The sequence below is a fragment of the Zerene cesonia genome, chromosome 19, assembly GCF_012273895.1.
Source record: "Zerene cesonia ecotype Mississippi chromosome 19, Zerene_cesonia_1.1, whole genome shotgun sequence".
Classification (NCBI taxonomy): Eukaryota; Metazoa; Arthropoda; class Insecta; order Lepidoptera; family Pieridae; genus Zerene; species Zerene cesonia.
In genome coordinates this window covers 6721778-6745453 of record NC_052120.1, presented here as the reverse complement: position 1 = coordinate 6745453, position 23676 = coordinate 6721778, and the positions used below count along the sequence as shown (strand labels likewise).

Sequence of the window (23676 nt, the reverse complement as noted above, 5' to 3'; positions counted from 1 at the left end):
CTAAAATGAGTATTTTATAATCATTTAAATACTTGTTTGATAAAATTAAGGATTTGATAAATTATAATTAATTTGAGGATTGGTGGATTAAAATACAATATATTTGGTAGGTTAATATGAATTTACTCAAAATCTGCTTCATTACATCAAATAAAATTTAGTTTCTTAATACTTCTTAGACTAATAAGGATATCTTCTCCCGGTGTTAATGCGGAAAACTCCAGATCTAAAAGAAATATGATTTTAGATGTTATTAAATGATAATATCAAAACATATGCCAACAACGACACTTACTTACATTGCAAAAAATTATGATAACATAAATGCACATAGATTACATCAATAATAAAATTAAACTCTCCGATTAAAATATGAATCAAGTGAAAAAATATATCGGTTTTTAAATGCTTACCCGAATTTAACCATCGCATTGGTACCTATCGGTATAAGAAAACCACGACATCTGTTAAACCTCATTTCAGTAAAGCTATTGCAGAAGTGAGCATTCAAATGGTTATTGGTTAGAGAAGCGGCGAAGAGTTCCCAAGCACGCTGGTGGCTGCAAGCGCTTGAGAATAAACAGCCTGGCTGACCTTCCCCACCATTAGCATAGATGTCGGTATGTCCCAAATTTGTCCCAATTCCATTTGCCCCAAGCCCGAAACCGTCCGTGTGGATCACTTCTACGTATTTGGCGTCACTACTTCTGAGTCTATTCGAATTTGTCCCCCATTGGTTTCCAGATGGATCAAGTCCTATAAAAAAGAAGAGTGTTTATGTTCAGGAACTACTAAGAGTTTAACAAGATAAATACTGCCATGAAGCTGTATTCCTGTATCTAACTACATTTTTAGCAATTATCATAAAAATTTGATAGAGGTAACTCAAAAATATTATTATATTCAATATTCAAAAGCCTATAATGACACATTTTCAGAAACCCACAGTTGTATTATATATATTTAAAGATTTTGTATATGACCAAATTAATACATTCTTATTTTATTAAAGATAGTATATATATTAAAACCAAAAAAACATTTACCCGTAATTCTAGCAACATGCCCGTTGACTCCTCTGCCTGCATAGCCAGCAACGTGGGCTCCGAGACCGAAGCCTACTATATGAATGGTGTCGAGTGTAGCCACTCCAGCTTCCACAAGCTGATTGATCAGCAATCCTAGGTAAGTTCCAACACTTGGGACGGCGTTGACGGCGTTAGAGTAACTTTGCAATGAATATTGAGACCAATCAACAATTATGACATCTGCATCTTCAACTCGGAGCAGAGCTGAAAAGTATAATATATTATTTGCATTTTTATTGTTGTGAGTGTAAGTAAAGCCTTTATATGTGTGCGTGTCAAATTTTAAAGTAGCAAATATGATATATATATAACAAGATTCATAATTAAATTAAATTAATAGATTCAATTTAAATTCTCGATAATATTAAAATCAATATATGAATTCAAAATGCTTTTATCTATTTTATTTGTTTACCATTTACTAGTGACAAACTCTTATTTCAATTATAAAATCTCCATTCATTCAAATAGTAAACGACCAACGATTCCATTTGTATGACATAAATGTTATTTATGCAAATTCATATTTTAATACCGGACCGTCTCGGTTTCACCCGGAGTACATATTATAATATAAGGCTATTTTAACACTCGATCATGTATGCAACGTTGAAATAGTTTCTGAGAATTTCGCGTTCAATCAAACAGACATACAAACTCTTTAGCTAGGTAGTCTAGATGGCATTATTAAAATTACATTCAATGTGTATTTTATATTGAATGTATGTTGAGTGATTTTGTAAGTAATGTTTTGAACAGTACGATTACCGTCTTTAACTGTGGGATTCAAAGTATTGAATCCTGTTCCGCCGTGCCCGTGAACAATGATTGTAGTGTTGCGACTCACGATCATGGAAGTTTCTTGAATAGATGCTAGCGAACTATTGAACACTTCGGGGTTAAGGCTTGATCTGAAATTTTTCGAGAATTATTATTTACGTGATGTAGGTGTTTTGAATGGAGTAATAATGTACAAATAAAATAACATAATCAGTAAAAACAACTTGTATGTATTTACATAAAGAAATAAATCCATCAATCATTTATTTGACTTTCTTATAGGTTTGGTACATAGATAAATATCACTTCTGGATCTCAAACTAGTAAAGTATAGCCTGTGTTTCGGGTTCCCTATTTTTATAATTAACTTATGATAAATCATTTAACGTATTACACGATATGACGGTCATTTTTGAAAATATTTGTTTTTTCAATATTTTTGTAAACTAACATTCTAAAAATATTAAAATGACCAAGTACTGCGTTTATAACATTGTTGTTGGTTAAAATAATGGTAGATAGTTACTTGATTAATATTATGATAATATTATATTGAACTAGGTATCATAAAGTGCATGAGTAATGTTGTATCGACACATATTCTATATGTTCCTGCATTATTCATCATTTTAATACAGAAATGAGTGAGTTTAATACATCAAACTATCGAAAAAATCTGTTACTAGCTCAGTTAAATGGGACCCCGTGCCCTAACTAGATAAAATAGGAAGAATTCGGTTATTTTTTTGTTCACATTTTTGACACATCTGATCACAATTCTAGCCATTGCGAGTAATCTTAAAAAAGCATTAAAATAGATAAATAAGTGTTTATAAATGAAAATACAATAAAAGTAAATAAACACTACGTTGTATTGTTTCGTTATACAACCTAAAGTAAATTTTAGTAATTAAAACAGTTATCAAGCGATAGATCTAGTCAAAACTTTATTTATCTTGTCAAATTAGTTATTAAAGGAAATAATATTTGAAAGCTAAAACTTCATCAATTATTTGAATCTATTTTAAGTTATTTTTTACTTATGTTAACGATGTTGTTTTTTTGTTTAATGGTAATTTAATCGAACTAAACAATATTTAACGATAATTTGATCAGTTATAATATTTTGAAAAATAAAAGGATACTGTATATTTACCTGGTATACAGATAATACACGTTGAAGCTTCCATGCTTTGAAGAAAGCGGGCCGAATGAATGCATTGCATTGCACGCTGGAACATTAAACAATTAAAAACCAATGTTATTATCTGGTTTAGATAATACAAACCATATACATATAGCAATATATATTAAAGAATAAAAATGTCACGTAAATATTATGTTTATATACATCATATTATTATTCAATAAAAGTTAGATGCATTACATAACAACTACCACTCAAGATGTCTATAATGGCAAAGTCTAGAAAGAATAGAATTTGTTATAAACGATAGCGGATTCACATCGCGATCTACAAAGGAATATAAATAAGATTTCTCGAAGCTAGGTTAAATATTTTACTTACCCACAAAAGCGGCTGAAACTAATATAAGTTTAGGAAACATTCTACGTTCAACGTCTCTTAGCTATCAAAATTCTTATGGTTTGCGTTTCTTAAGCACCCTTTTATGTAGATTTTTCTTTGATTATTCATAATCGATAACTCAAAACACCGATAAAAGTAATTGAACATCAAATAAAACTTTCCTTATCAATAGATTCGATGAAAAATTAGATAGGCTAATCCTTCAAGTTAAAATCTTTTTTGTAGCTGTTGTAAAACAAATCTGTGACAAAGAAATTGTTTCCGTTTATCGATAAGTTTTATTGAGAACGCAGTAGGTGAAGACCGCGGAAGTGATTACGTCATTAGCATGATCAAACGTAATGTAATATAACGTGAAAAAGTTAGCAACAGAAAATGCTCTACGACCAGTTTCCTGATGGTAAAAAGTAAAAAAAACCGTATAAGGAATGCAATGTCCATAATGAAACATGACAAAGATGTGTACCCACTTACATTATTGCCAAATAACAAAAATAATTCGATACACTTAAATGGTACAATTAGTAAGCATGCAGTTAACACCAGGTACTAGTGTTTTGTAAGGATAACAGGACCGCCTTACGCCGTTCGGGTAATTCTATACGATAAGTAGGTATTTACGTTACGAGGCTTCCTGTTAATACTTTTAGCTGGTCACTGAACTATTAACGTTCTTTACCCACTTTTAAATTTTAAATTAATTAAAATGTGTCTATTGATACATCTTCTGTTATTGTGTCCAACTTATAAAAAGATGGAGATGAAGTTTGACAAATAAAGTTAGTTTGAATTTGAATTTGATATGACGACGATAATTCTATTCCATGTTTTCTTTATCTCACATACTGGAAGAGAAATTTGTATTGAATTAAATTATCATACATGAAAAATTCTAAATAGTCCAAGTTAAAAATACACCCAACACCAATCACACTATGAAGAATGCACCCAGGTCCCGCAGAGCCTTGGTTGTTCGAAAAGGAATATACTGAGTTTTTTTTAGAACCTTTCTCAGTATAATCCTTTTTGTCAGTCGTCAATCGTTTCTTTATCCTTTGCCCATTAAAAACGGAAAACGCATTTTCAGCGCTTCTGCCTTTGCAAATTGCCATGGTAAAACGGTGGTGATCGCTTCCCACCAGACGTACCACCAGCTCAGTGGTCTGCAGTACCCAACAAAACAAAAAGGTATAAGGTTATATTAGCCTTTCGCACTCAGGGATCTTGTACAATTTTTTTTATTTCGGTCAAGTAGTACTTGAGATGTGCGCAAAAAAATACAGACTTCCTCAACTTTTCATTATTATATAAACTTCTATACCAATGTTATAAAGCTGAAGTGCTTGTTTGTTTGGTTCAACGCGCTAATCTCAGGAACTAATGGTCCGATCTAAAAAAATCTTTGAATTTTAGATGGCCCATTTATTGAGGATAGCTACAGGATATATATATATATATGTACCACGGGAGAGGACGGCTAGTATAATATACGCATTAATACATTTTCAGAATTTTTCATAGGTTATTATTACAATTATAATATTGAGCTGTTATCATAACAATGTTTAGCTATCAGTATTAGATGTATCATAGATATAATTGATACCTTTATAGTTTCGCTAAAAATATAATCGATAATTGCTATTTTAGTTAACTACTAAAGCAATATATATTATCTCTTTACCAAAGACAATTTAAAATAAGTCAATTTAATATTTCTTTCCTCTTTTTGTATATGAAAGAATTATATGCATATTTTTTCATTTCATCATTTTTTTAATTTTTTAAAGCCTTAATGTAAAACGGAGCGTGTAGAAAAAGTAGCCCATGTCCATTCATAATAGGAGTTTTGTATAATAGGAGTATTATTTTTTCAGCATCGAGTATACCTTTTCCTCTATCAAGATTTTTGAGTAAAGATGGTTTATGCATTAGATGGCGATATTGACGATGACGTCATTGAAATAGATTGAGATAATTTAAAAAATCGGAGTTATCAGAACCTCCTTGGTTTTTAGGACGTCGATCGAAAAAATAAAGTTTTTTATGTGTTATTCGTTTATTGCAATATGTTATAATTAATTGGTTTAGCGCAAACTATTCTATAATTATACCTACACGCCTTCGTCATTAATTATGCTGATACTCCATCCATATTTGATTAATGTTGATTAGATCCTTAATTATTGTAGGCAAAATGTACACACCATTATATTCTAATATATAAATCAGTATTTTGAAATATGATACTTGTGATTCATGATTTTTTTTAGAAATAATAGTACCATGTCGGCTGGCGTAACTTTCATAGACTACGAGTAAATTGGTTGAAATAAGAATCATTATTGTTATCATAACCCGTATGATCATAAAAAATATATCATTTGATTGATCGACGTGCGTTTAGAACAAATTAAAACAGTAAAGTAAAGTAAGGCGTTAAAGATTTGTTAAAATTTATTGAAAGTTCCGAGAGAAAACATAATGTTGTAAAAGAGGAAAGTAAGAGAACGTCGAGTAGCTATTTGTGGCTTTACTGTAGATATTTTCAATAATGAGTTGTTTCATTAATTAATTATCAGCTAGGATACGACTGTCATTGAAGTAGAGATTTTATATCGAGATTAATTAAAAAAATGCACAATCTTATTATCTCTCCAAGTAGGTAAATGATGCATTAGAAAAACACAAACACCACTCGTATCTAAGACAATTTTAATTAAATATCAAAATTATGTTTTAGACAGGTAGCGTACTCAAGTATTCCCCACTCTAAAAAGGTAGGTAACTCATAGGTGGCTTTTACTTAAATTAAATACAAACAGTTAAATTTCTTAATTATATTTTCTTAAAATTAATTGATAGCATAAAACATCTAAAAACATTTAATAACACAAAAGAGTCTTCTGTTCATAATTCAATAATTACTAAATAAAGAGAAATTTTTTCGTTAAATCCCTAAACAAAACTATCGATATATAATTAATACCAAGTTAAATAAAATGGATAGGTTCCTCGTGTATTAAGCCGGTATATGCCGCTTCTGAAAAGAGGAAAGAAAATTTTAATAAAAAACCAAATTATAATTCATTCATCATATAACACAAGTATAATCAAGCTTAATTAATCTCATTTAATAGCTATTTTGAACAGTGAACCAATGTGAATCATTGTATCTATACCCCACTATATTGAGTCTTAAAATAAAAACTCTCAAATAGGTGTTATCCAATAAATCAAGTACTTACCCCAGTTTTACCAAAGAATTCGTGCCCATCGGGTAAAGAAAACCTCTACATCTGTTAAAGGCCATTTGGCTCAACGAAGTACATTGATTGCCTTGCAAATGTGTGTATGCTAACGAAGCAGCGAAATATTCCCAGGCACGGTTGTGGCAGCAGGGCCTATTTAGGAAGCATCCCGGCTGGCTATCACCCCCGTTAGGGTAGAAGTCGGCGTGCCCCATCGGAGTTCCAATTCCATTAGGAAACATGCCGCCAGTGTCCGTGTGAATCACTTCTACATATTTAGCGTCTGCCCTGTTCAAGCGCTGGGAATTCGATCCCCATTGATTGCCGGCTGGATCTAAACCTAAAGGAAGTAAAAATTCGATAAACTTAGATATAGGGAGTCTGGTGTATTGGGGTTAATAATGTTAGTAAATCACGTTTGAGTTATATATATTTTTGATGTATAGAAAAGTAGTGTTGAAGACTAATATTTATTAATATAATGGCTAGATATATATCAATGGCCGATTTCACGAATTTGAAAACGTGTTCGGTAGAACTCAGTTTTAAGTAAACGAGTTAACAATATGTCAGTCCTAATCTCGATTAAAGACGATCCTATTTCATCATTAAACAAGTTCATTCATGACTACAAAACATATGTCAAAGTTATACCCTTTATCGAAATTTAGTTCAAAAAGTGAATTTAACGTAAATTTTATTTTTTATAGACTATTGATATCTATAAACCCTATTATAATGTTTAATTTATATACAAATGATCACGATAAAATTAAAATGGCAGAAAGATTCAAAACGCGTTAAAATATATAAAACGCAGACATTTATAGGTTCTGGAACTAAAATCGGTTCAGATTACGTCATTGGAATCTAATTCCAAGCGATGATCGCGTGTACACTTTATAACTCGTATTATGATTATATTAATCGTATCATAATCATATGTAAAATAGGCCCTTAATATATATAACACGTTACATACACTACCGTGTTCATATTCACAACGAATGTACCACTGGTTAACCTCTAATTAAAAATTAACAGTTATACATTTTCATTTACCTGTAATTCTTGCAATGCCTCCATTAAGAGCTCTTCCCGCGTAACCAGCAACATGCGCCCCAAGGTCGTACCCAACTAAATGTACAGTATCCAGAGTGGCGACGTTTGCCTGAACAAGCTGCTCAATTAAATCCGCCAAGCTCGTGCCTACACTGGGCACAGCACTCACAGCATTACTGTAACTCTGTAGTGAATACTGGGACCAATCCACTACAATGACGTTGACATCTTCGTTCGTTAGCAGAGCTGAAAATGTACACGAATCAATAATGTATTCGTTAAATAATCAATTTTAGTGTTTTCTTGTGTTTGAGTCTCCCCGTGACCACGCTCGCTGTAAAGTGTTCGAAACCTTTAAAATCCGTCAAAAAGTTTTAAATTTCTTAATCAATTTTAATTTTGTCACCAAGTTGGGGTAGTTGAAAAAAATTAATATTACGTTAAATTGTCGTAAAATGTCTGTAACATTTAGATTACATCTTCATTTATTAAGGATAAAATAAACGTTTATTTGCTATCGTTTCTACTTGTTTGCAACAACCATTAATTATGAAAGGACTGTTGAAAATTGCAGAACAAAACAAACATTTACGAGTTTTGGAATGTAAAAGTTCCGAACTAACCATCCTTAACAGTTGGGTTGATACTGGTGTACGCTGTTCCTTCGTGGCCATGTACAATGATTGTGGTATTGCGAGTTGAGTTTAAAGAAGTTTCCGCAATTGACTCTAATGTGCTATTGAATATTTCAGGTGTCCGCGGATTGGTTCTGAAAAAAGTTGACATAGTACTTATTCGTATTAAAACGTTTATTAGACACACATAACAGTCAGTAACAAATACAAAATAATTAGTTTATAGAATCAGTTCATGTCACTGACCAACACGAGGATCATGACTTTCTATTTTACTTGCTTCACAATGTCCTATTTAGGTATGTACATATACAGATACAAAAGTTTCATGTGTTGCTGATATTCTTCTGTTTATGACTACTGGTATTTATTATTCATTCCTCAGGCGACCGAACTTAATAGCTTTCGATTATAAGAGTTGTGCTTATTCTGGATATGAATAATTAAGTCTAAGTGTGAGCTTAAATGTAAAATTATACAATATGTACCTGTATCAATAGAAACTTGAAAATTATTAATTAACATGTTTCATTATAGCGTAGATAATTATCCATATAATTAATAGAAGGTAAAATTACAGTCAATACGAAATTGACTCATAGTGTTTGATTTTACGTTTAACTGTATTTTATCATAGGTACATTTAAATTAAACTTTTTGGATAATTTATGTCATTCAAGTATTTATTAGGGTTATTTTCAGCTCGAACTTTCAAAACAAGCAAACTATAAAACAAGCAGCTTATTAGTTGCAACCAATTAAATTACTAACTCTAGTAAATCTATAGATATAAAGATTCCGACAGTTAGCTACAAACAAAACTATAAACAACAAGCGCTACTTACGTAATACGAAAGAAAAATGTTAATGATTTACCTCGTGTACGCCAGATAGACGTTCAGAGTTCCTTGTCTCTCTATATTAGGTTCTACGGATTGTGCTACGCAAGCATTACATGCTGAAATGTAAACGAACCGTAAGTAAGTAAATTACCATTTATAGCATTCAAATGTTATTAGAGTATTTTCATTTTTCATTCGGAAAGCATTTTAGTGATAATGTATGTACATTTTTATTGTTTAAAAATGTTATTTTATAGGTGAAATAATAAGAAGTGTTAGCGGAGTTTTCATTTATTATGGTATTATCGTGTCCACCCAGTATATAATGTTGTCAGATAATAATTAATTATCTGTTACATAAGTTTAAAATTCAATATGGAGTAAATGATTTTAACTTAATGGAACCATCTCGTTAAGTGTCCCATTTGCATCTTTCAGCTTATAATTTTCAACAGGAAGGGGAACAAAAATCAACGTAGTTATAGAGTTTCCTTTTTAATTAATGTTTCAGTAAAGAACGTCATTAAAAATTACACGGAAGGCAATTAAGACAAGTAAAATCTCCTTTATCGCAGTTTTGGTTTCGCAGAATTAAAAAAAAAACTCATTTTTTTAATCGTCAATTTCTGAACATGAACAAATAATAAGAAAGCAAGTTTTAAAAAGTTTACTCACCCACAAAGGCAGCACAAACTAATATAATTTTAAACATCTTGAATACAGCGTTTAGAAACTCGTATTAAAATGTGGTGGTTATGAGAAAACTTTCGGTATTTATGTTGATTTTTTAGAGATTATTGAAACAGATAGTATTGATAAACTTAATCCACAGTTAAACAAATCTTTCGTTAACCGAACAATCCCTTTGATGCTCGACTACATTGCTCTACGATAAGATAACAATCAATTAGTTCTGATAGTTTTCGGTGATTTAAAAGTTTGTAGTTAAATAGGACATAACTATTTACAGTTTCTAATGTTAGTTTTATCGTTATAAAAGATATACCGCTGTTGATAAGTATCTCTGTTACCAATAGAAACCTTATTTTCTCTTTTGATAATAAATTTATGATTTTGCAATAAACATATCGTTTATATTATATATCAGAAGAAACTAAGAATACATTTATTGGAATCGTTCATAAAACAGATTATGTCTATTGCTATTGTTGTGCAATTGTGCTAAGCAATCGCATCTATAATTTATTAATAACTAGCTGCGCCCGCGGTTTCACCCGCGTAAGTCCGTATTCTGTAGGAATATCGGGATAAAAAGTTGTCTATATGTAATTCTAGTTGTCCAGCTATCTACGTACCAAGTTTCATTGCAATTAGTTGAGCAGTTTTTGCGTTAAAGAGCAACAAATACACACACATCCTTACAAACTTTCGCATTTATAATATTAAGTAGGATAATAAGTCTGTTAGGTAACGCGTTTTAATAAAAAGTAAAAATTGTCCATGTAACTCCCACATGAATTGCATCAGTATATTTTAATATCAGAAACGTGTATTCTTATATATTAGCTGTTGCCCTCAACTTCACCCACGCGGTCGTAATAAATTTTCATGAAACAATTTTTCATCCCCTATTTTATCACTCTATTTATATCATTATCCTTTCTTAGCAGATGCCTACGTCATAACATCTATCTGCATGTCAAATTTTCATTCGATCCGTCCAGTAGTTTGGGCTGTGCGTTGATAGATCACTATGTCATTCAGTCACCATTGCGTTATATTATTTAGATTCATTTATTACTTTCCGTACAATAAATATATATTAATAAATCACATTCAATCAACATTGGACTACAACAGATTTTAAATATAAGTAATATTAGAAGTGTAGAATCAGTTATACGTAAATCAAGTTCATGATAAAGTTTAGCCGAAATTCGTACTGTATATTGCGACAATGACTATAGGTACTATAGGTAATAGTGTACCGTAATATATATAATACCACTTTAGGGTATAAAGTCCTTGTATGTTTTCCAATTAAATAAATAACCTTTTCATAAATAATTATGGGTCAATAGGTTCGGTATGACGCATACAGCCGGATATTTGGCATAACTTGGCCATTACTCGTCCAAGTTGTGTATCTTATGCGAGCTAGTCACTTACTGACCCAAAATTATTTGGCAAAGGATGTAGACGCGTCTTAGCATATCATCTAATCGATATCAGTATTACCAAAAGTTTAATACCTAATAATCCTTTAAAATATTTTTATTGCATTTATAAAATGAAGCAAAACGGAAGTTCTACATCGTGTTCCGGTCTCTGAAATTTTCTTCTAATCATATTTGGAATTCCAAAACTCAATCCAACCTCTTTATGCGATTTTTAACCTATTATTGTTTACTTAAAGACCCAAGATATGTATTATAAGAACTTTATGTAACATCATAGTTGATAAACTCGGGTTTAATTTGCTTTTACAAGGGTCAGTGTTAGGCGCATGCGTGTCAAAGGTCGAGCATTTGCGTCCAATGACGACCGTAGTTTCATGGACGTGTTCACAGATGGGAGTCGCATTCAGTGCTTGAGCTCTCTCCGCGTAAAACTTTACGACTGGCCAAAATCAGAAAGCGCCATATTAACAACAGTTGCCGGAGCAAGTTTGTGATTTGATGCAAAGTTACCTCGTATAGACACGAATATGCGGTGGATAGCAGCAGTGGTCTTCTTGAATTTTATTTATTCAGGTAAGTTTTAAACTAAGGTACGGTCTAACTCTCGGTGAGGATCTGAGCGTCGAATTTTTCCAGCGGGGTTTTTAATAAAAAATTGCGCTCCAGCCAAAACGTTTAGGAACAGATTCGAGTCACGTCGCAAATAAACTTCAAGCAGTCGGACGGTTATCTAGAAATGTTTCCTCGATGCTAATGTAACGAGATATTCCTTTTAATATTTTCCAAAAGATGAAGGTATGATTACTTTGATTAAATATTCGTTGACTTGTTTAACTAACTAACTAACGAAATTTATAGTGAAGGTTTGTGTGTCCTAACATTCGGCTAAATAGGATATCAGTATGTTATCTTGTTTTCCTTCTAGAGAAATCGTTTGCGATTAGTTTTCTTTGTCTTAATTACCTAAGAGATACCCTTTGGGTCAAGGGCGAATATTATTTTACATTCAGCAATGTCATGCTATCTCATTATATCAATCGTTTTTAGCATTTCCACCGTTACTTAGAAATGTTCAGGTCTCTCAATTTAGGCACATGATTATATTATATAATTAGAAGCAATCACCCATAATATTATGGGTGAGCATAAATGCTAAATTTGGAATTGTAAAATCGTTGATAATTTATTTGACTTTCCTGTAACAAAGTTTGAATATGAATTTCCTAGCATTGGGTGATACAGGATATTGCATAATAAAAAAGGATTCTTTTGAACGTCCACCTAACAATGGAACGAGCTATCAGAGTGGTTATGAAAAGACAATGACCATATTTTTTTCGTTCTTTTTGAGCTGATAGCATTGTAGTGTGTACTAAATGTATTAATTATTATATAAACATATATGTTTTTTATTTTGGATAAACTTCCGAAAGTGTTCTGAATGGTTGATTTCGTTAACAGTTGAACAATCATGATAGAAGATTAATAAAAACTACTATATTTAATGTTAATCACTATAATTAAACCTAGCACAATAATTCCAATAACAATGGCACAATCAAACAAGTGTGATAATTTTGAAAAGCTTTAATACGTTCAATTATGTATTTAAATTGATGATAAATCTGTGTATACTATGCGATAACATAAAATACATCGTGTGTTGTGTATATTCAGGGAAATGCAATAATCGTTTTATACGAGTCCCGTTGTGTAATTGGCAGGTCAGTCGGTATGTCAATTATAGTTCGTTCAACTAATGAGGTTACTCACCAATAAAATATCATACGAATGACGCGTCTGCTTCAAAACTACAATTGCATATAATAAACATTCGGATATTTTGTATTCCTCTATTTTTACACGTTAAAATTGTCAATTACTTTGCACATTTATCGAGTATATAAAATATCGTAATCTTAATTTTTTATGTCATAGTGGTCAAGAAAGTAAGTAATGGCAAGCGATCAGTTTTTAGATGTTGGATATGTGCAAATGCGATTTCTGTTTTAATGGGGGTAAGGGATAAGGAATGGACTAGAAAGGATACGGGCCTCCGGCATGTATCGCACGAAACCCAGTAGAATTTACGGTTACGGAACCCGTTAACGGTTTGTTTTTTCATAAGAAATTAGTAATCATAATTAATATGTAACACACATGCCATTAGGAAAATTTCGCTTAAACATTTTATTGAAATTTTAACGTTTAATGAAATATTCAATATATTTCATGATTAAACCTCCGAAAATTTCGGTAACTCAAATTCCACATATCTGTTTTAATATATTTTAATATTAATATCAACACGCAACATAGTTTAAATGGTGAAATTTTACTATTTATAATGAAAAATAAAATAAAAATAGTTTATTTCATTTTCAATTATACAAAATATGGATTAATAAGTCTAAGAAAAACCTGTGTCTGGAGAACCCCCTCTTAATTAACTGAAGTATTTTAACTAAGTATATGTAACTATTAAATACAATGTCTATGGTATTTCCATAAACCTTATACAATATATATCAATACTTGTTACTATGTTTGGACAGGCAAGTAATGGTTAGTTCACAAACTTTGTATCTATCACAGTGGTCGGTCCTGTAACAAGCATTTGCTTGAAGATATTTTATGTTTGTATTAAAACTGTAATATTATGTATATAACATATATTTTTATGCACTTCTTTTATAGAATGTGATCTGACATATAAATTAAATGAAGAAAAGTGTATATTGATTTATGAATTTACTAGCTGCACCCGGCGGTTTCACCCGCGTATATGTTATTTGTTGCCAATATGTTATTCCAGTTGACCAGCTATCTATGTCCCAAATTTCATTGCAATCAGTTCAGTAGTTTTTGCGTGAAAGAGCAACAAACACACACACACATCCTTACAAACTTTCGCATTCATAATAGTAGTAGGATACAAAAAGTAAAGTTATAATTAACTAACAATAAAAATGAAAATAGAACGATGTACTAATTACGTGGGAGAGTTTAATAGAGTTACTTATTCTCTTTTATAGCATATTTTCCAATTTTATTAATCTTTTAAAACCAAAATAAAGTATTGCTGAAAGAAATTCAATATTTGCGTCGTTAAATTGGCATAATGTAATGAAATGAACACAGACTATGTCACGAATACACTAGCGAGTAATAGTTTTTCATCAGTCGTAAAGTGGGAGCGGCCGCCTAGCCCTACAGGACAACGACCCATATCGTTGTTATACAAAGTCAATGGAAATCCATAGTACGTATATTATAGACACTAGCTGCGACTGCGTTTTTGGTTGTTAATCCAATCGAATACCGTCTTTAATAATGGTTATGTCTAGTTAATTGGCGGCTATCGATTGAAATAGAATGTTAAAATAGGCTGAACTTCTGTGTTAGAGTTCGTGAGATGAAGAACAATATTCATACTTGCTACTGACATATTTTTAATAATAATTGCTCTGATGAAATAAAATTTTAATACCATTACTTCCAAGAAAGTGCTTCGCGCATTTGTCATTTAATATACAATTAATTATCTTTTACATTACCCTCATCTCATTTCTTCTAGTATAATGCAGAGTAGAAATAGCATAATATACAGAAAAAGATCTTGAAAATGACAATATGGTAAAAATAAAGGATAAAGTATCGTGTGTTTTTGTTTATTGTAGTGTATTTCTCCGTAGCAAGTCATGGTTAGTAAAGCAGTTCGTAACTTACATCAGGAACGGGACCATTCACCTGAAACTGAACTTTTACTTCAGAAAAAAACACTTGATTTTATTTCTTTACGAAAAAACCCAAAACAAAATATATCAATTGCTTGGTTCGTTGCATTGTGAGAAACGGCTTTTTAGAGGATTTTAGAGTGGCACACAGCGCTCGGGCTTAAAAGAGCTCTTTTAATACCGTAAAAAAGTGGCCTTATTTCGCTGCATTGCATATTGTGAGAAAGGGTTTTGAGTGCCAATAATGCAATAAAAAGTGGACGAAATCTATCTCATTGTTTACTCATAATTAATACTTTAATAATCACTTTATTCGCGAATTAATGAGAACTAAAGTAGGTCAATGGTAATTGTATAATAGATAAAAAGTGTATTGAAATGCGCAGTATGTCCTATGAGAGTGTTGTCATCAAATAATCACGTGGAAAGTGGAGTCGGATGACAATGTGCTCCACTTTATTTTATACATGTTAAATTGAATTTTTGTGTTAATGTAATCAGTTGATTGCTAGATCGCTAATTAATGAAACGGAAACTAAAATATGGCCGTACCGTACCGTATATTTCGGATTTATTTATTTGTCTTTTATACTAATTCGAAATGATCTTAAAAAAGAAGTTCATAGTTTCGTGCATATTTTTCCTACTTTAATTTGTGAACGGTGACATTTCAAATACTTTGTAATTAATTTCATTTGTGGTTGAACTCAATCAATCACTGTTCTTTACATAACGAATTTCACTATGTGGACAAACGTTTTCGTTTTGTTGAAAAACATTCGTTAAACATACGTTAATGAATGCTTTAAATAAATAAACTCCATAGATGATTCTTACTTTGTTTATGTACCCTTACACCTTTCCGCGATATCTAGTTATATTACAGCATTCCATTCAATAATTATCTTACTTGACCGTGTAGTTAATTATTGCTTTATAATTGACTATGGAGTTTGTGTATAGATATACATATATATATAAATCTGGAGTCGCATTCATGATAATCCTCGTAGGCACTCGAACCGAGTTAACGACGTGCTTATACTAGAAGTGATCATTATCGCTTCTGGATGTTAGAGACTGTCTTATAGTTAATGTATATAGGACTAGCTGTTGTCCGTGATGTCCCTCGCATTAGACATCTGTAATCCAAAAAATAGTCTGTCTATAAGTGGGTTTAGTTTGATGAAGGATATTCTTTTTAGATGTACTTTAAGAGATTTTGTGAGATAAATTAACTGTTAGAGACATTCCAAGCTAAATGCATGGCATTTAAATTAATTGCAATCAATGAATAGAAAAAAACAGTTTTAAACGGTAGTGGAAGTCAACAATTAGATACTTACCAAGAAGACCTACTAGACCTTACTATCAGCGAATTCGACGTTCGCTAGAATATAATCCATGAAATTATAATATTCAACGCTCTATTATAGACACCTGTTGAAATGAAATTGAACCATTTTTGAGAAAACATTATATAATGGGTATCAGTATAGAAGCTAATACCGAAGCCTTATGTTGTAGAAGCTATTCTGGTCCATATAAATCGAATTGTATTTTATTCAACTCAGAAACATTCTACTCAGGATCCATCTTTGTTCTGTCAAACGAAAACATAGATTTCCAAGCTATAAGTGGAAGGAATCAAAGAATCTGTTATAATATGAACATTTTTGTTTAGTTGCACGATTTTGCGTGACCCATCATCTGCTGTGAAAAATCAAACAACATTTTACAAAGTTGTCTTTTATTTTCTGAAATTCGCGGTACAAATAATGCTTTATACTGTTTACTATTTGGTCCTTAATTGGAAACGCAAGCAAATAAATTTATTTGAAACAACTCTCAATTGAAAAACATTTTAAATTATTTACAACAATTTACTAAATAAAAACTCTCAACTGCTCCACAACTTATAAAGTAATATCAAAGTTTAGAAACGCTGAAGTTGTGAATACAGAAGGACCTCTATAAGCGAAACTACTAATATGGTTTCTGAGTTGACTTGTAGTCGAAGCAGTCGACAAATAAACCTGCAAATTAGCTTCCAATTATAATTCAAACTTCTTATAGTGGCGCTTCATTAGAGATTTGCTTTCAGCTGTTTGTATTTAAGTCTTATGCTAACCGAAAAAGATATTGGTGGCGTTTCTTGCAAATGTTAGAATATCGCAACCACCGCACCATTTTCAACCTCCTTCTATCCATCAGTATAAGTGGTAAAGACCCTTATCTATGCAGCATTTTCTCACAAAAAAATGTATTTATTGAGCCTATCGGATATAACCTATATATATATAGGTTACTAGCTGCGCCTCGCGGTTTCACCGCCGTAAGTCCGTTTCTCGTAGGAATATCGGGATAAAAAACGCCTATATGTTATACCAGTTGTCCAGCTGTCTACGTACCAAATTTCATTGCAATTGGTTCAGTAGGTTTTGCGTGCAAGAGCAACAAACACACACACATCCTTACAAACTTTCGCATTTATAATATTAGTAGGATAGTAGGATATCCCTCGTGTATGCTATATATATAGTTATTAAACAGGTCAAAAGGGAATAAATTATTTAATTCAAATTTGCACGAACAGAATACGTAATTGCAAAAATGAAACAAGTTATAACATGTAGGTATAGAGTGCACAATTGAGAACACGTGCTCGTAATAGTTCGAATTGAATACATCGTGACTAATTGATGATTTACTGCGCTTAGTACATTATGATTTATGGAAATAAAAATGTTTTCAGATAAATGTATATTCAATATATGTTATAAAATGTCTTTATTTTATAAATAACAATATTTATTTATTTATTTATTTAAATAAAGGCTTACCAACTAGATACATAATTTCTTGTTAAAACTATTAAAACATTAAACTATACATCAATATATATATGTTCCCACTAAAGGGACACAGGCCTCCTGTGGGGGATTTGGCCATAATTTTCTTCGATTCTTGGATATGCCGGTTTCCTCATGATATTTTACTGCACCGTTTCGAGCATTGATCTTATTATAGTCGTGTATGAAAAAACTCTAAAGTGAATACTAGAAAGAATAGCTACAAAATATCATTAATTTACGAAATCTTCTATTAAATGTGCAGCAATATTTGATCTTATTTGTTATTTAGATCTCATGTTTAGATTAATGATTAGTATTTCTGTAAACAAGGGTTTTGTCAGAAAAATTATAGTATATTTTATTTTTGTAACTGTATTAATATTTTAAATGCGAAAGTATCTCTGTCTGATTGAACCGATTTGGACGAATTTTGGTACAGATATAAATTGAGGTCCAAGAAAGGACACAAGATAATTTCGTTCCGGATATCTCCGGTATCGGGAAGTAAGCGAAGAAAACCTGTGTTTTTTTCCTTTGATTACGCGGGCAAAGACACTGGTGGAAAACTAGTTATACTCGGATAGATTTTATCATTCTCATATGGATCGAAAAAAACAACAAAACATGCGGTTAATTATTTTACGTGCAAACATTCGTTTTCGATTCTCTTTACTCGTGTTATAATTATAAAACATTTTTCAAAGCTTCAAACCTACTAACTCTAGTGAAAGTTCACTCAGTGGCTTCGTTAAAACAGTCAGTTGTGATATGAATAATAAATTCAGTTCTTTGCTCTTTCTCATATTATATATTTGACCTCAAATGGTGGCTTTATAATAAAAAGCCAATTATCGTACTCTTTTATCGTTCTGCAGTTTCAAACCGCACCGGATCGAGTAAATTGTTTAATGATTCTCGGTTTGTTTATTGAAATAACAATCGAGATATTAAGATCCGTATATTAAAAGTCGGTTAACTATGTGTATATTACCGTTCACCGCTATGAAACAATTTCATGCTACGGCAAATAATAAAATCGCGTATGCGCGCTGTTGGTCGCGACCAACAAAATTGGTAATGAATTGTGGTTATATTTTAAAACGAATGTATCGCGCACTGAACATTTGCACAAACGTTTAAAATTCGGAATTTTTCCTTTAAATGACATGTTTATTCTATCGAATTGATTGTCATTTTAGTAATAATATGTTATATTCATTTTTTTGAGGCCTTTTACTCAATCATTACAAAATTTATACTTATAGTGGTTTACCTGATAGTAAATGTTCACCACAGCCCATAAACATTTCAAGATATAGCGCCTCTGCCAATGTGATGCCTTAAAGGCTAACGGACAAGGATTGTGAAATGTTTATTCCCCTGTCAGAATTGCTACTCCCAGAACGAAACACAGTAGCATGTTTGACTGTCATATTACAGTAAACTTATGATACGATGACTTTTTGTACAGCTATCGTATGTATAAGCTATCGTATATAATAGGTAGGTATGCATAGAAAATACATACAGTACGTGAATTTAATAAATATTGAATTTAAAAATAATAGAAAAAAAGTGTTAACCGTAGATAATGAATTTGAAAGTTGTTTTACTAATTTATAATTCACATAGACCAGAAAAACTTCGCCATATAAACTAAGTAAAAATATGGTCATAAATTGTATTGTTACTTCTTGGCGGATCTAACTTTAAAACTTTAGTAGCTAATTATAAATTTTCTTCCAGTTTAAATGTATTTAATAATTACATTTTTATTTCATAAAATTTTACAACGATCGACTTCGAGACGTCATTATCGGATGATTGCCTACAACAGAATGATAAAAATTTAACTTATTTCTAGCAAAAGTTGTCGCCCTTAATATGCCCATATTATATTCTCCTAAAACAAAATATCAGCAAACAAACTTTTGAAATTACAGGAATTTCCGAGTGAACGCTTTATTTTGCCTGTCCAAACAAATGTATATTTTTCTGCAAGGGTAAAATGTAACTGTAAATAGAATGCTAAAGTTTACGACGATATTTCGTATGCAATATTTTATGCTATAATTCCTGGATATAATACACGTCCTGGCTTGTTCAGGCTAAACCTACTTTGTCACAGAGTGGGTAGCGGCGTGGCGTTTGTAATGCTATTGCATATGATATCAGGGTGGGGAAATTTTTTGAATTTTGAAAACGTAAATGGCATAGGGTGACTGGAATTCTCTTCAAACTCAATGGTGTGATGCCGAGAGATATATGCACAGTTATTAATTAAATAAGTAAAATTAACCAAAAACTATCCACTTCATCGTTATCTCACACATAAATTATTGTAATTTGTATTTTAACACTCCAACAATTTTCAATTGGGACAAAGATTACGGACTTACATTTATTATACAACTAGCTGTAAGTACATCCGCGTAAGTCCGTATCCCGTAGGAATATCGGGATAAAAGGTTAATAAAAGGTTGCCTATATGTTATACCAGTTGTCCAGCTGTCTACATACTAAATATCATTGCAATCGGTTCGCTTAGCGTACGGTGTTAAACCTAGTAATCCCGGGTTCGTCTTCGACTTCTCGACGAAGGGAACTCGCAAAACATATATGTCAGTCTGGCTGATACTTGCCCATTAAGAAAATCGATCTGTGAAACATATGTGCATATTCTGCCCTATAACCCACAAGACTCGATCTTCACTTTTTGAATACCTGCAAGTAAGTTCTAATTAGTAAAGCCTTTCATTTATTTGAACACAAACAACGCAGCGCATTCAGTCTTTACATAATCTGATACTCTAATTACTGAAGTTAACTTTATTCATTTAATGCTGCAGCGATACAATAGCAGTTTAACTTTCTTGGGCTTCTTGAGATCTTTTTACATTATTGATCGTTATAGAGGAACGTTGATAAAACACGAGTATATTACATTCTCTTCGTCTTGTCTCTTTGAAAGATAGTTTTTAAAGTTTAGTGAAGTACGCCTACAGAATGTTCAAATCTCTATTCTCTAGAGAATCAGAGCATTTTTCCTAAATACTATATTAAGATATTCTAGAAATATCAAGTCGCAACAGTACAAAATTTGTTGGAGCTCAATTAGGAAATGAAATGTAGCTAACTAGCTTTTTGTCCACGGCTTCGCCTGATAACTTAAAGGAATAAACAGTCCTTGAGTTTTACGGAATAGTTTAGAATTCATGAGAGTTAAGGGACAAAAACTCCTATGTCCAAATTTTATTTAAATCAGTTCAGTTGTTAAAGCGTACGCACGAAGAAAATAAAGACAATTAAACAGACAGAGTTACTATATAAGTAGGAATTAAGTCTATAATAATATTTAAACTTATTTTTTAGCACATCTATTTGGCTTTAGCAGATATTTATGTTGATTGTAAAATTTTGAAGTTATAAATGCATTTATCACTTAGGTACAATTTAAAGATGAGTTTGATAAGTTTTTATCATATATTTTTTATCAAGTGGACAAGATTCTTAACATAAAATTACAGTATTTAGAAATTTGCATAAGAGAAGAATAAATACAAAGAGGATCAATTATTGAGTGCATCTAAATAAAAGAAAAGACACTAATGGCACTTTCTTGCTTCACTGAACGCTGCGGGGCAGAACCTTAAATCCAATTGATATACGATCTCAATCTTTCTTTACCTAATGTTATATTATATAATATATAATATTCTACTGTGATATTATAATCTTATACTGAACATGACACTATTAATATGATTAGAGAAGGTCGCGTGATAATATTATGCTAATAAAATAACATTTCCTGATAATGGGTGTCAAATAATAATGGAATAGATTATGAATATTTCTTGGAAATGACTTGAGGAGAAAATTATTGGCGGAGTCGATGAGGAAATAATAGATACATAAGTACAAATAAAATTTATGCGTTTTATTATTATTAATCAAAGTGTTAACAACTAAGTCATTAAGAATATACTAAATAAATGCTATGTATTAATGAAATACATGGTGTCTATCTATGGTAAAATAATACCTATATACATGTGATTACATAAGACATTTGAATCTTTGGAAGATATAAAATACTGCAGAGTTGAAATTACATATACAATTTCAGGACATAATTTACTTACGGCATTATTATCGATATAAAGACGATTTAGTTTTGACACTTGACAGATATCGTTAACAAAAGTCCACCAATAAAACCTGTACACAATAACAATGCTTTTAATTTTTTGGCACTATTTCCTACCGTGTCTAAATTAATGACTCAAAGCTATTGCTTTTGACAGTTCTCTCTATAGATAAAATATACGATAGCAGACAAAATAGAAGTGGGAAGTAATAGGGGTGGTATCTGTGATCGAGAATCTATACATTTAGGTTAATAAATACTGCTTCGTAAAAACAAACATTTTTATTAAACTAGCTTACCGGCCGCGTCTTCACCCAAGTATTTTTTTCTCTGGTTTCAAACAATCTTTGCAACAGATTTTATACAGATTGGTTTAGTGGTTTGGACACGAAGAAGAGATGGACAAACAGATAGAGTTACTGTAGCATTTATAGTCTTAGTAGGGAACTAGTGTCCTTTGTGATTTTTTGTAATAAAAAAAATCATTGGCTTGCAGGACTGAAATAGGAGAAAATGGGATTCTGAAAAATATTTAGATTTTACATGGGACACTTACTAGCGGCGTGTCACAACTCGGACCTTCACACATTTACGTCGCATGTAATATGAACTCAACATTACAACAATTTTGTACTAGACATAGGTATTCGAGCAATAACTTTGAAGATCCTTTGTGCACCTGTCATATTCAGCCTTCTCGTGACCACAAGCGCTTTAAAGTATTTGAAAAAATGGGGGCTGAAAGTCGGCAGACAGATAGAGAGATAATGCTCACCTATTTATTTTGCGTATTTACTTCATCACATTTTAATTTCTTACTTATTACCTTTGGCTTTAAAATATTTACACTAAATTTATCACTACAATGATTTTAATGATGAATCAGGATTGTTAAAAACTACTCTATAAATAGACTTAAAATCTTTTTAAATTGATAAAATTACACCTAGAACACTGTTTGATTATTATGTTTTCGATAAATAAATAATAGACACACAAAAATAAACTAATTAACACACCCATATTTAATAATATCACTTTTGTGAAAAAAAATCTATAATATATAAAAAATTCTAATCATATCGTATCATCTTCTCAGACTCCATTTGACCTTTCGCCATATGTATACTCAAAGTACAACTGGAAGAATTACATCATATTACAAGCTTTGTCTGAAACAAAGTTTATCCGAATATATTCATTTCAGTCCCAGAATGTACAGAAGGGTCGTTGAATTCGCAAACAGTTCTAGGATTTCGCTTGGGATGGATTACAAAGAGTTTTCTTTCATACACATGTTACAGAATTCGTGACTAGGCATCATATCAATCGATCGCGATAAAAAACTGTCGCAAGACGTGCTTTGATTATTTTAGTAATATATATGCTAGGTTTAGAGCTAATCACATTTTTTGTTTACTTGTGGTATTTAAATACAATATAAAAATAGTTTTACTGTGTACATATTATTTGATCAATAATAAGTCTGTGAGGAAATAATAATGTATTGTATAGTCCAAGAAAATGGGTAGGGTAAATGCGAATTTGAGATTAAAACTTGAATTTTTGATATAATTTACTTTGAG

The 23676-nt window shown here is 31.4% G+C and overlaps 3 protein-coding genes across 3 annotated transcripts in view; 1 reads left to right on the top strand and 2 right to left on the bottom strand.

Annotated features, from left to right (window-relative positions):
- Nucleotides 1–180: 180 nt before the first annotated feature.
- On the bottom strand, nucleotides 181–3436 carry LOC119834340 (lipase member H-B-like). Its single transcript, XM_038358681.1, has 6 exons — nucleotides 3397–3436; nucleotides 3025–3100; nucleotides 1857–1999; nucleotides 1047–1292; nucleotides 414–756; nucleotides 181–226 (listed from the first exon to the last, which is right to left on the bottom strand). Exons 1-6 carry the CDS (start codon nucleotides 3434–3436, stop codon nucleotides 181–183), a joined length of 894 nt encoding a protein of 297 aa, XP_038214609.1.
- Nucleotides 3437–6661: 3225 nt separating this feature from the next.
- Nucleotides 6662–9919, bottom strand: LOC119834338 (pancreatic lipase-related protein 2-like). The gene is made up of 5 exons (XM_038358680.1): nucleotides 9883–9919; nucleotides 9242–9323; nucleotides 8354–8499; nucleotides 7731–7976; nucleotides 6662–7008 (listed from the first exon to the last, which is right to left on the bottom strand). The coding sequence occupies exons 1-5, from the start codon at nucleotides 9917–9919 to the stop codon at nucleotides 6662–6664; spliced, it is 858 nt and encodes a 285-aa protein (XP_038214608.1).
- A 1785-nt stretch (nucleotides 9920–11704) lies between these two features.
- LOC119834708 (limbic system-associated membrane protein-like) overlaps nucleotides 11705–23676 on the top strand; it is an 82305-nt gene continuing 70333 nt past the window's right edge. The window contains exon 1 of the mRNA XM_038359167.1: nucleotides 11705–11921. Coding sequence (XP_038215095.1) covers nucleotides 11876–11921 — 46 coding nt within the window. The 5' untranslated portion in view covers nucleotides 11705–11875. The remainder of the gene's footprint in view (nucleotides 11922–23676) is intronic.

What these genes read in the sequence shown, in the direction of transcription:
- LOC119834340 (XM_038358681.1), bottom strand. Translation starts at nt 3,436, where the DNA reads ATGTTTCCTAAACTTATATTAGTTTCAGCCGCTTTTGTGG. An exon ending in AGTTTCAGCCGCTTTTGTGG is followed by an intron (nt 3,101 to 3,396) that starts GTAAGTAAAATA and finishes TTAATGTTCCAG; the next exon opens with CGTGCAATGCAATGCATTCA. An exon ending in AATGCGATGGTTAAATTCGG is followed by an intron (nt 227 to 413) that starts GTAAGCATTTAA and finishes TATTTCTTTTAG; the next exon opens with ATCTGGAGTTTTCCGCATTA.
- LOC119834338 (XM_038358680.1), bottom strand. Translation starts at nt 9,919, where the DNA reads ATGTTTAAAATTATATTAGTTTGTGCTGCCTTTGTGG. An exon ending in CAACCCAACTGTTAAGGATG is followed by an intron (nt 7,977 to 8,353) that starts GTTAGTTCGGAA and finishes GTACATTTTCAG; the next exon opens with CTCTGCTAACGAACGAAGAT. An exon ending in AGGCATTGCAAGAATTACAG is followed by an intron (nt 7,009 to 7,730) that starts GTAAATGAAAAT and finishes TACTTCCTTTAG; the next exon opens with GTTTAGATCCAGCCGGCAAT.